The 12,758-nt window shown below is 39.5% G+C and overlaps 1 protein-coding gene across 3 annotated transcripts in view; it reads left to right on the top strand.

Annotated features, from left to right (window-relative positions):
* The window catches only part of LOC124605189 (activated Cdc42 kinase Ack), a 509,613-nt gene that overhangs the window by 96,528 nt on the left and 400,327 nt on the right, over positions 1-12,758 (top strand). For all 3 annotated transcript variants that reach the window (XM_047136704.1, XM_047136705.1, XM_047136706.1), the window contains 2 exons: positions 7,090-7,281; positions 8,604-8,713. In XM_047136704.1, the coding sequence (XP_046992660.1) occupies positions 7,090-7,281; positions 8,604-8,713 (302 nt within the window). The remainder of the gene's footprint in view (positions 1-7,089; positions 7,282-8,603; positions 8,714-12,758) is intronic.

Below are 12,758 nucleotides of genomic sequence, written 5' to 3'. Positions count from 1 at the left end.
TGTTCTTGAATAAATTCCAAACGATGAGGTCAGACAATGTGCTGGGATTCAGTCAATAAAAAATTATTCAGGCTTTTAGATAGTAATATCGGGAGACCTGAGACAACTAGTAAACATCAGAACTAGGAACATTTATGCATTGCATGATATTGTGTAAAGGCACAGAGGTGTTTAGGTAAAGAAACATCTAAATTTCTGGTCAATATTTACCATTATTTTAATGTTTGCCCTATTCGCTGGAAAAAATTTGAAGAAATTCAGGCTTAGTGTAACATTCCTCATCACAAGTTTTGCCAAAAGGTGACAAGGTGACTTACTTTAGCACCTGCAGCTAACAGGAGCTTGGAACAGTGTGATGGTATTCAGTATTACTTTCTGAAGCATATAACCTCAAAGAATAATAATAATAATAATAATAATAATAATAATAATAATAATCAGAAGATACAAAAAAAGTGAAAATAGAAGGAAACAAAACCAAACATTCAACACAAACCAAAAGAAATTTTATCAAACAATAGATAACACACACATTAAAATAAACAATCCACCAAATATAACAGACATGGAACACTTCTGGAGCAACATATGGTCAAACCCGGTACAACATAACAGGCATGCACGATGGATACAAGCAGAAACAGACACATACAAGATGATACCACAAATGCCTGAAGTGATAATTTTGCAACATGAAGTCACCCAAGCAATTAATTCTACTCACAATTGGAAAGCCCCTGGAAATGATAAAATAGCAAATTTCTAGTTAAAGAAGTTCACCTCAACACATTCACATCTAACTAAATTATTTAACAGTTACATTGCAGACCCATACACATTCCCTGATACACTTACACACGGAATAACATATCTGAAACCTAAAGATCAAGCAGACACAGCGAACCCAGCTAAATATCGCCCCATAACATGCCTACCAACAATATACAAAATATTAACTTCAGTCATTAAACAGAAATTAATGACACATACAACACAGAACAAAATTATAAATGAAGAACAAAAAGGCTGTTGCAAAGGAGCACGAGGATGTAAAGAGCAACTGATAATAGATGCAGAGGTGACATATCAAGCTAAAACTAAACAAAGGTCGCTACACTACGCATACATTGATTACCAAAAAGCCTTTGATAGTGTACCCCACTCATGGTTACTACAAATATTGGAAATATACAAAGTAGATCCTAAATTGATACAGTTCCTAAACATAGTAATGAAAAATTGGAAAACCACACTTAATATCCAAACAAATTCAAATAATATCACATCACAGCCAATACAGATTAAGCGTGGAATATACCAAGGAGACTCATTAAGTCCTTTCTGGGTCTGCCTTGCTCTGAACCCACTATCCAACATGCTAAATAATACAAATTATGGATACAATATTACTGGAACATACCCACACAAAATCACACATTTGCTATACATGGATGATTTAAACTACTGGTAGCAACAAATCAACAACTCAACCAATTACTAAAGATAACAGAAGGATTCAGCAATGATATAAGTATGGCTTTTGGAACAGACAAATGTAAGAAAAATAGCATAGTCAAGGGAAAACACACTAAACAAGAAGATTACATATTGGATAACCACAGCGACTGCATAGAAGCGATGGAAAAAAGGGATGCCTATAAATATCTAGGATACAGACAAAAAATAGGAATAGATAATACAAATATTAAAGAAGAACTAAAAGAAAAATATAGACAAAGACTAACAAAAATACTGAAAACAGAATTGACAGCAAGAAACAAGACAAAAGCTATAAATACTTATGCCATACCAATATTGATCTACTCATTTGGAGTAGTGAAATGGAGTAACACAGACCTAGAAGCACTCAATACACTTACACGATCACAACGCCACAAATGTAGAATACGTCACATACATTCAGCAACAGAAAGATTCACATTAAGCAGAAAGGAAGGAGGAAGGGGATTTATCGACATAAAAAACCTACATTATGGACAGGTAGACAATTTAAGAAAATTCTTTCTAGAACGAGCAGAAACTAGCAAAATACACAAGGCAACCACTCATATAAATACATCGGCTACACCACTGCAATTTCATAACCACTTCTACAACCCTTTAGATCACATAACATCAACAGATACGAAGAAAGTAAATTGGAAAAAGAAAACACTTCATGGCAAGCACCCGTATCATCTAACACAGCCACACATCGATCAAGACGCATCCAACACATGGCTAAGAAAAGGCAATATATACAGTGAGACAGAAGGATTCATGATTGCAATACAGGATCAAACAATAAACACCAGGTATTACAGCAAGCATATTATTAAAGATCCCAATACCACAACGGATAAATGCAGACTTTGTAAACAACAAATAGAAACAGTAGATCACATCACAAGCGGATGTACAATACTAGCAAATACAGAATACCCCAGAAGACATGACAATGTCGCAAAAATAATACATCAACAGCTTGCCTTACAACATAAACTTTTAAAAAAACACGTTCCTACATACAAGTATGCACCATAAAATGTACTGTAGAATGATGAATACAAATTATACTGGAACAGAACCATTATAACAGATATAACAAACCTGACATCATACTCACCAATAAAAAGAAGAAATTAACACAACTAATCGAAATATCCATACCCAATACAACAAATATACAAAAGAAAACAGGAGAAAAAATTGAAAAATACATCCAACTGGCTGAGGAAGTCAAAGACATGTTGCATCAGGATAAAGTTGACATCATACCAATTATACTATCAACTACAGGAGTAATACCACACAATATCCACCAGTACATCAATGCAATACAGCTACATCCAAACATATATATATACATACAACTACAGAAATCCGTAATTATTGATACATGTTCAATTACCCGAAAGTTCCTAAATGCAATGTAACATATACCGTACAGTTAAAAGGAAGTCAAGCTTGATCAAGGTCCGCGTCACTTTCCCTTTTTAACCAGACATAACATCTGAGAAAGGCAAAAAGATAATAGTAATAATAATAACAGGTTTTTGGGTGGCTCAGTGTCCTGCTGGAAAACTTTCAGTTGCACTTAGTTCAGTAACTTCTGTGCTCGCAACACTTACATCTAATGCAAAATCTTCTAAGTAACATAATTAAGGTCAAACTGTTGGACATTTATTTACAAGTTCAGATTTTGAGAGAAAAAGAAAGTCTTGACACATTCAGTACAATATTCTGAGCAACACTATGTTATATTTAGAAAAAAAGATATCATGTGAAATAAAATTCCTATTGGAGAAAGGGGACCTATAGTTTAATGTGGGAATCCGAAACACATGTCATTCCTAGTGAATCTTCAAGTATTGTGAACTTCAGACTAGGATGCAGACAGACTGAGGTATTCCAATATTGGGATCTGATCCTGCTATCTTTTGGTTCAATTGTAAAATGTAAACTTTCACAGCTGGAAATATCACAATTATTAAAATATTGTGGGGTATTATGCCATGGTCGATGGATTTCCTTTTAAAACCCAACATTTTGTTACCATCAGCAGAGGACAGTTTCAAGAAGGGTGGTAGCTTCTTTGAGTGTCTGATTCACTCTTTGGCTCGCTACTGACTGCAGCAAAATTCCGCTGGCATGTGCTCTTGCGCAGTGGCGTGACATCACATTCTTCATATACACAATGTAATCAAAAGTATCTGGACACCCCCAGAAAACATAAGTTTTTTATATTAGGTGTATTGTGCTGCTACCTACTGCCAAGTACTCCCTATCAGTGACCTCAGTAGTCATTACACATCGGGAGAGAGGAGAATGGGGCACTCCACAGAACTTGTGGACTATGAACGTGAACGTGCCCAGGTGATTGGGTGTCACTTGTGTCATACGTCTGTGCACAAGATTTCCACACTCCTAAACATCCCTAGGTCCACTGTTTCCGATGTGACAGTGAAGTGGAAACGTGAAGAGACACGTACAGCACAAAAGCGTACAGGCCGACATCGTCTGTTGACTGACAGAGACCATTAACAGTTGAAGAGAGTCATAATGTGTAATAGGCAGACATCTATCCAGACCATCACACAGGAATTCAAAACTGCATGAGGATCCATTGCAAGTACTATGGCAGTTTGGCGGGAGGTGAGAATACTTGGATTTCATGGTTGAGTGGTTGCTGAGGAGCCCCACTCCATGCCGGTAAATCCCAAAGGACACCACGCTTGGTGTAAGAAGCGTAAACATTGGATGATTGAACAGTGGAAAAGCGTTGTGTGAGTGACGTATCATGGTACACAATGTGTGGCACTATCACAGCATGGGCCTACACTGATGTTTTAAACACCTTCTTGATTTCCACTGTTAAAGAGCAATTCGGGGATGGCGATTGCATCTTTCAACACGATCGAGCACCTGTTCATAATGCACGGCCTGTGGTGGAATGGTTACACGACAATAGAACACCTTTGGGATGTTTTAGAATGCTGAATTTGTGCCAGGCCTACCCCGACCAACACCGATAACTCTCCTCAGTGTAGCACTCCATGAAGAATGGGCTGACATTCCCCAAGAAACCTTCCAGCACCTGATTGACCATATGTTTGTGAGAGTGAAAGCTGTCATAAAGGCTAAGGGTGGGCCAACACCGTATTGAATTCCAGCATTACCAATGGAGGGTGCCACGAACTTGTAAGTCATTTTCAGCCAGGTGTCCCGATACTTTTGATCACATAGTGTACCTGGGCTCAGTTGCTTGTTGTTGGTTGCCATTGTCCACTGTTGCTATCACCTCATGGTGGAAGACTCGTGCATTGAATTACATCTGGATCCCAGTGCTGAAGAATATGTGTAAGACTCTGCCACCACAAGGGGATAGTAACAGTGGAGAACAGCAACCGACAACAGTTAATTGCACCAGGCTACTCAGAGCATGTGATGCCATACCACTGTGTGAGAGCATGGGTAAAAGGAGTTTTGCTGCAGTCAGTAGCAAGCCAGGGTATGAACCAAACATTCAAAGAGGCTCCGATGTCCTCAGCAGATGGAGACAAAACGTTGGGTTTTCATGGGACATCCATCTGACAATGACATAATAGCCTGAAATATTTTATTAATTGCATCTTTTGTTTTTTGGGCCCATGTTTTACCATAAGACTGCCAGGCCTGTCTATTCTTCAGCTGATTTCCCAAGCTTCTGGGAAATGAAAGAAATCTGAGTATTGTGCCAGGTATGGGCTAGAAGTTGGTTGAAATCTCCTTGGAGGGAAAAATTCCACATGGGAAAAATATATATAAGAGACAAAGATTCTGTGACTTATCAAACGGGAAAGCGCTGGTAGATAGAAACAATAAAAAACCACACACACACACACACACACACACACACACACACACACACACACACACACAAATTTCAAGCTTTCGCAACCCAAGGTTGCTTTATCAGGAAAGAGGGAAGGAGAGGGAAAGACGAAAGGATGTGGGTTTTAAGGGAGAGGGTAAGGAGTCATTCCAATCCCGGGAGCGGAAAGACTTATCTTAGAGGGGAAAAAACTATAGGTATACACTCGTGCCCACAGGCACGCGCCCCCCCCCCCCCTCCCCCCCCCCCCGCCCTCCACACATACACATACACATTCACACACACACACACACACACACACACACACACACCCCACACACAGCAGACATATGTAAATGCAAAGAGGTTGGGCTTTTTGTGACACTCTGCCAAATATGACTGACGAATTTGGTACGAATTTGGTTTTTGTCAACACTTTATTTGTATTTGATAATTTTCTTAGCACCATAAAAGTGGGCAACTTTGTGACAACAGTGCACTCCAGTTTTTTATTCTTAACTACTGTAATTCAGGTTAACATTCGATAGACAGCTCTGTGGCAAGATATTCCTGCATAATACTACTATTAGTGATGGAAGCTACAAGTGTGTGTATTACATCTGAGCTGGTAACAAAGCCGATTTTTTTTGTGAGGTGGAGAAACCTGTTCATAGATTTCTTGGATGCTTTGTGCTACCGACGAAGAGCTAAATAACTGAGGGTATGTTAACATGAGTAAGTTAATTGTGTAGATCATTCTACAGAAAGTGAAATTTTACAAAAACTGCTTCAGCTATTGGTAAGTGAGAAAAGTTACTTCCTTAGATTATAGAGATAAGTTTATAACAATACACATACCTGCAGAAACAAGTGTGCCAATTAAAATTTTAGAAAACAGGTTCTGTTAATGAAATTGGAGACATTTGTGAGGTTTAGTAGAAAAGGCAAAGTTTTATTTCACATAATAACTTTGTTTTTAAATATAACATACTGTTGCTCAGAATATTGTATTGAATGTGTCAAGACTTTATTTTTTTTTCATAAACTGAACCCTTAAGTAAGTGTCCAACAGTTTGGTCTTAATAATGTTATTAGAGGATTTTGTGTTAGATGTGTTTGACCCATTCTTTCTTACACGGTTTCACTGAAGAGTTGTGTAAATAATTGTATAAATGTTTTATTACATTGCATAATGCAGACTACTTTCTTCCCCTCTTACTTTATTTATTAAGGCCTATAGTTTGTATTTTAAGAACATCAGAAAAGTAAGACACACCAAACTGACAAACTTTGTGACATTTCTATCTGTGTATAGATTAAACAAAACTCATAAAATGTGGCATATTTGTAACAAAGTTGTAAAGAAATGCAAGGTCAGCCCATTGTTGTGATGATGTATGACTTCGTCTGCTTTCCCTGTTTTGGATTTCATGTCACAGTGTTGTCCTGAGCTGGGGATAAGCTTGTGACAATTAATGTACCATATTCCGAATACCTCATTGCCGATGAAAAACTTCATTTCTGTCAAAATTAAAGTATAAAGGTTAAAAAATTCCATATATATGTGGAAATTACGTGGTGTGGTACATACTCGTACAAATTGTTACAAAAAGTTCTAAAAGTGTCACAGAATTGTCCTCTTTTACAATATCATTTCGTTAGTCAGTCATGTATAACAACCTTCTGTTTGAAATGTCTTTTATGTGCTCAAATGCAACATATTTTTCAATTTATAGCCTAATGTCAAAGCTCGGCGATGGCTCATTTGGAGTAGTTCGACGTGGAGAATGGACAACACCGTCAGGTCATGTACATCCTGTTGCAGTTAAAATACTCAAACATGATGCACTAGGACAGCCAGGCATCCTGGAGGATTTCGTGCGTGAAGTGCAAGCAATGCATGCTCTGGACCATCCGAATCTTGTGAGGTAAGGCTGCAAATGCTGTTTAGAGATTATTATTGTATGTGAAAGTTTTGACTGTTAATAAGTACACAACTGAGATATAAATGAAGTTCATCTCAGGAGATCAGTCATAATCACACAGCAGAAATAACTTTTACTGTTTGTGTTAACAGTTGCTGCAATACTGGAGTAGTGTATTTTGTATCACTATTCTCGTCACTTTTATAGGCCTGTCAGTAAGTTTCCTCACATCAGTTAACAGGAATAATTTTTTTGCTTTGTTACAATTAGAAGAAAATTTGATCAGAAAATATAATAAGGGGTTAAATATAAATCTAACAATCTGTTTCTCACAATGAAATGAAATGTAATGGGCGACTGCTGAGTTTTTCACACCTGAGCCTGGCATTGTGCATCACATTTTACTCGAATTGTCTGTCATTAGATTGTTGTTGAGTTCCAGTTCGGAGGAAATGAAAGTATGTAGTACTATTAAGATTTTGTTTTCATAATGTGTTCATGTAAACTTGATAACAAAAACGTTTCCTGCATGTCTCGAAATTGGCAATGTCATCAGGAAATGTGTTTTCATAAATGTCCTATGCTTTGTCTTAAAAATTTGTTACTGTAAATAAACGGAAATGAAAACATAGTGTAGCTCTTCCATAGCACATTAATACCAGTTACAACTTTGTACATTTAATAACCAATAGTTTTGAGTGAGTCAAATGAAATGTAAGACTACACTTGTGCTTTGTGCCAGTCTCGGAAACTCTGTTTTGCACCTCCTGTGTTAGTCCTGAAGTAATTTTAAACAGACTGTCGATACTGGATAGCAGTGCTTCTCAGTACTCGAATTCTTACCTATGGAAAATGTGAGCTACCAGGTACCAAAGTTGACTAGGGTGAGCTTCTGGTAACTTAGAAGCTGTGCTGTGTGTGGGAGTAAGAGTTCTTGTATTTACTGATGTGGTTGGGAAGTTATTTATTTGTGCTGTTGTCAGTGAGGAAGATAGTTCAAATCCTGTTCAGATTATTGTGAAGAAAGTCTTGTCAGAGTCCCTTGATTGTATTGCTGAATATCAGTGTGATTCCTGCATTCTGTTCGTATCAGAGCCAGTGGTCTGTATCTAAAGACTTCCTCAATTCCCTGACTCGCTCACTTCTGTGACACGTACAAAAAACAAGAGGTACAATCGGTATGCAAAGTAACTGATCAGAGTTATGCTAGGTGGTAGTTGTTGTTACATAGTGGTTGTTGCCATTTGGTAGGTGAGTAATTGTCATTGTAGTCTTGTGCTGACACAATATTGTTTGCATTGGTGTTCTTGCCGTTGCTCTTGCAGGCTGTTTGGTGTCGTTCTGTCTCAGCCCATGATGATGGTGACGGAGCTGGCACCGCTGGGAAGCCTTCTAGATTACCTACGCAAACAGTGCCAGCACATGTCAATCACTAGTAAGTTTTATTTTAGTTTTTGCCCTCCTTTTTTATTTTTTAAAGAGAAATATTTTTATCATGCAAAGAAAAATTTTATAAGTAGAACATTGTCTGTGTGTAGGCTACTAAGTAACAAAACTTCAATGACTATACTGTAGTTAGCAACTCCTTTTTAGGGTGCCTATATGTTACTCAGCGATGACAAGAATTGGCCTTCCTTTGTACCGATAGTCATATTCCACATAGGATTTTCCATTATCACTTTACCATATTAAAAAAAATGAGGCTACCTAGACATTCAAGTTTCAAGCTACTGTTCAGATTGTGAATACTTACAAGCACTTCATATATATTGTACAAAGTGCAGCTACTCATTGTGATAGCAGCAATATTCTGGGATTACTTGACACCACATCCGCCTCGGTAGCTGACTGGTCAGCGCGACAGAATGTCAATCCTAAGGCCCCGGGTACGATTCCCGGCTGGGTCAGAGATCTTCTCCACTCAGGGGCTGGGTGTTGTGTTGTCCTAATCATCATTTCGTCCCCATCGAAACGCAAGTCGCCAAAGTGGCGTCAAATTGAAAGACTTTCGCCTGGTGAACGGTCTACCAGATGGGAGCCCATAGTCACACGACATTTACATTTACTTCACACCACCACAGTCCTCCAACTAGCTTAACTTGTTACCAGATATACGAAGTGCGTGTAATTATTCATTTTCTGTTGATGAACCTGCAGTCATTCGAACGCTGATGAAAAGTATAAACATTTGAAAAGTATTTTGAAATGACTAGTCAGTCTCTATACAAATTGTCTACTATGAGAATTGCACTTATCTAGTTATACATGGGTCTAACATTCCAAACATCAACATAATATTACAGTGAAATCCCTATTTTATGTTCTCATGCAGTCCAGACTTAAAAAACATGAAATTGAGGAAAATTAAACAATGGAAAATACAGGCTGGACTGTAGCAATATTATGAAAAGGAAAGTTGCTGCTCACCATGTAGCTGAGATGCTGAGTCACTGAGGAAAATGCAGAATTGAGGAAAATGTTAAAACCACCACCCCAAAATATGAGCAAAAACGTATGTAATTTGCATATATAATTAAAAAATACAACCCCCTCCAATACATTGTATAAAATGTGTCCAAGTGAAGGAAATTAAATGTACAATACAAGGGGTTCATACAATAATTTGTGGTATGAATTTCAACAGTTCCTAAAAATCGCAGATATGTCACCGCAAGTAACAACTCGTACAAAATTTGAAATTTTGCATCTGGGTACTAGATGGTGGAGCTATTTTCTGATGTGCTACGATTGCCAATTATACGTTCAAAGCATATGTTTTTCAGGGATCATACTTTGTGCTTTCCCAGAAAAAAAAACAAAACAAAACAAAAATTAATGAACATCTTGAATTAAACCAAAAACATAACAGCATCTAAGTGGTTAAAACATGCATTAATGCAGACATTTGCTTCATGACACGCTTTGTCACCATTGTTATTGTTTTTTAATGCTTTTCTTATGAGCTGCTCTTCATATGCTCACCACTGTTATAGTGTTATCTTAGGCTTGATGAGAGAAACAGACGTGACAAAATGAATTTACTTACTCAATTGATGTTACAAACTTATTAGAAATCAGCTCAGTGTATTTCTGTACATTATGTAAAACTTAAATTTGAAAGCAAGCTCAGGTGCTAAAATTTCGCATCATGCCCTCTATCACTGTTGTCAATCTATACGATCTACAGTGTGTGGTGTGTATCGCAAAACTCTTGTTCTATTTCTGGGTGAAAACTCTGTCATAGCACACCACCTGCAGAAAAGTATATTTGCAGCACTTCACAAAATGCTTTCACCCCTGCCAGCATTCCCATTGCTGAAGGGCTAATCCCCTTTTCCACACGTCCAGTAGGCAAGCTCAGTTTATGTGTGTGACGATGGTGTGGTGGCTGCGCTGGCTATTGGGTGACTTAACAAGTCACCGGCCAATAAAAGTTCATTTGCCAGGAATGGGCAATGTTTCCTTGATTATGACCAAGCATATTTGTCGATCCTAAATGTTTGAAATTAAAGGGTTGATGATTAGTATTGTTGCTGAATACAGTACATCAGAAGTGCATTCAAGAAAATGAAACCAGATTATAGGTGGCACAAGAACAGGTGTTGGCTGGTCCCCTTCGTCACATATTGGCTCAGTTCAGAACAGTTTGCACAGACTTTCTTGTTTTTACAGTACTGGTGCCATCTAGCAGTAGTTATATCGTAATTGCGCTGTGAAGCTAAATGTTGCTAGTTATATTGGCAACACTGATTGTGGATTACATCAGCATTTCCTCTCTAACTTCTCCCCTCTCCACAGTGGCTTAAAATATTCTCTTAACTCCGCCAACACCTGTGGTGTGCCCCCTCCCCCTACCCCCCTCCCCCGGGGCCTTGTCACTCTTTCGAGGATTCGTGCTTGGCTACCGTGGGGCCCCAGCCTTTGCAGTATCTTACCCCTTCCGTGCTGCATGTGTATCCTCTTGCTATTCTTTTTCCCCTAACCCTGTGGAACATGTCTGGGGTCCCATTGGGAACGTTCTGCATTGTCGCTGATGTAAGAACACTCTCGTCCCTGATATTCACTCCCTTTTCCTTCCTTTGTTTTCCTTCTCCTCTCATTCCTCCACTTCGGTGTTTGAGGTTCCTGTATCTCTTCTTCCTCCCTGTGCACTCCTGAAGGCCAGCTCGTGCGTCTTAACTCATAACAGGTGACTGGGTAATGCATAATTCCCAGCCCCAGGTCAACAGGTAGGGCTTGCTTGCATCCCCCGGTTCAGCCCAGGCCCAGGGCTGGGTAATTGCCTGAGCTGCAACCTTCCCAAATTGCTGATTGGTCCCTCTGTCAGGCGGTCGTGAGGTGTGACCTGAGGTGTGAACAATCACCTACGGCTGGTGCGCCCTCTTGTAAAGGAGGACCCCAGTTGGAAGGAGCACGCCATCGGAGATGCTGGCAATTGTGGGGGATTTTCTCGCAATGAGCCAATCATCTTCACAGTCAATGTCTACGTAACGTAAACGTAATGAGGCTAATGGTTCAAAGACCCTTCCCACTGCACCTCGGTTCCTCATGGTCTCACGCACTGAAGACTGTTAGTCTTTCACTATGGTAAATCCATTTATTATGCACGAAAGGTGTTGATGAAAGTGCCAGCCCTGTGAAATATTGCTCTCATTTACGGAATGGTACTTTGCTTTTGGAGACTGCTTCTGATTCTCAAGCACAACTGCTTGCTGCCCCCCTTCTCCATAGCTACCATGTTTGCATCAAGGCCCATAGAACTTCGAATTCTTCCCGTGGGTTATTTTCGCTAGGCTGCTCAGTGGTCTAACTGAGACCGAAATCCATTCTTACCTCTCTGATCAGGGTGTCATTGTTGCCCGTCGGGTGACGAAAAAGATAGGTTCCTCCTTAGTGCACACCCGCAGTCTTTTTCTCACCTTTGACAGAGTGGTGCTTCCGTCCAAGACAAAAGCAGGCTATGAAATCATCACAGTCTGGCCGTACATTTCGAACCCGATGCGCTGCTGGCAGTGTCATCGTTTTAACCACACTAGATCATCTTGTCGACACCCACCCAAATGTGTAACTTGTGGTAGGGATGTGCACAAGGGCAATTGTCGGCCTCCTCCTCCCTGCTGTATCACCTGCAATGGCAGCCATGCCGTTTGCTGTTGGGATTGTCCCGTGTATCTTAATGAGCGGTCTGTCCAAAAGGTCTGGGTAAAGGAAAAAGTGCCTTACCCAGTCGCTCGCAAGTTATAGACTTGTCGTAAAACCTGTGTTCTTCCATCTGACACCTGTAGTTCTGTCCCCTCACCCCACGAAGGACATGGCCACTCAGACATGCGACCTCAAATTCAGCTCTGAGGTTGTGAAATCACCCAGTGTCAACAAGGTAGCAGCTTTTCTGCTACTCTGTGACTTGAATGAACATCATCCCCTTAGGGGTTCTCCCAGAACCTGTCAGAGAGGTGCCCTCTTGGCTGATCGTCTTAATC

This window comes from Schistocerca americana, chromosome 3 (assembly GCF_021461395.2).
Source record: "Schistocerca americana isolate TAMUIC-IGC-003095 chromosome 3, iqSchAmer2.1, whole genome shotgun sequence".
NCBI lineage: Eukaryota > Metazoa > Arthropoda > Insecta > Orthoptera > Acrididae > Schistocerca > Schistocerca americana.
This window is presented reverse-complemented; position numbering and strand designations above follow the sequence as displayed.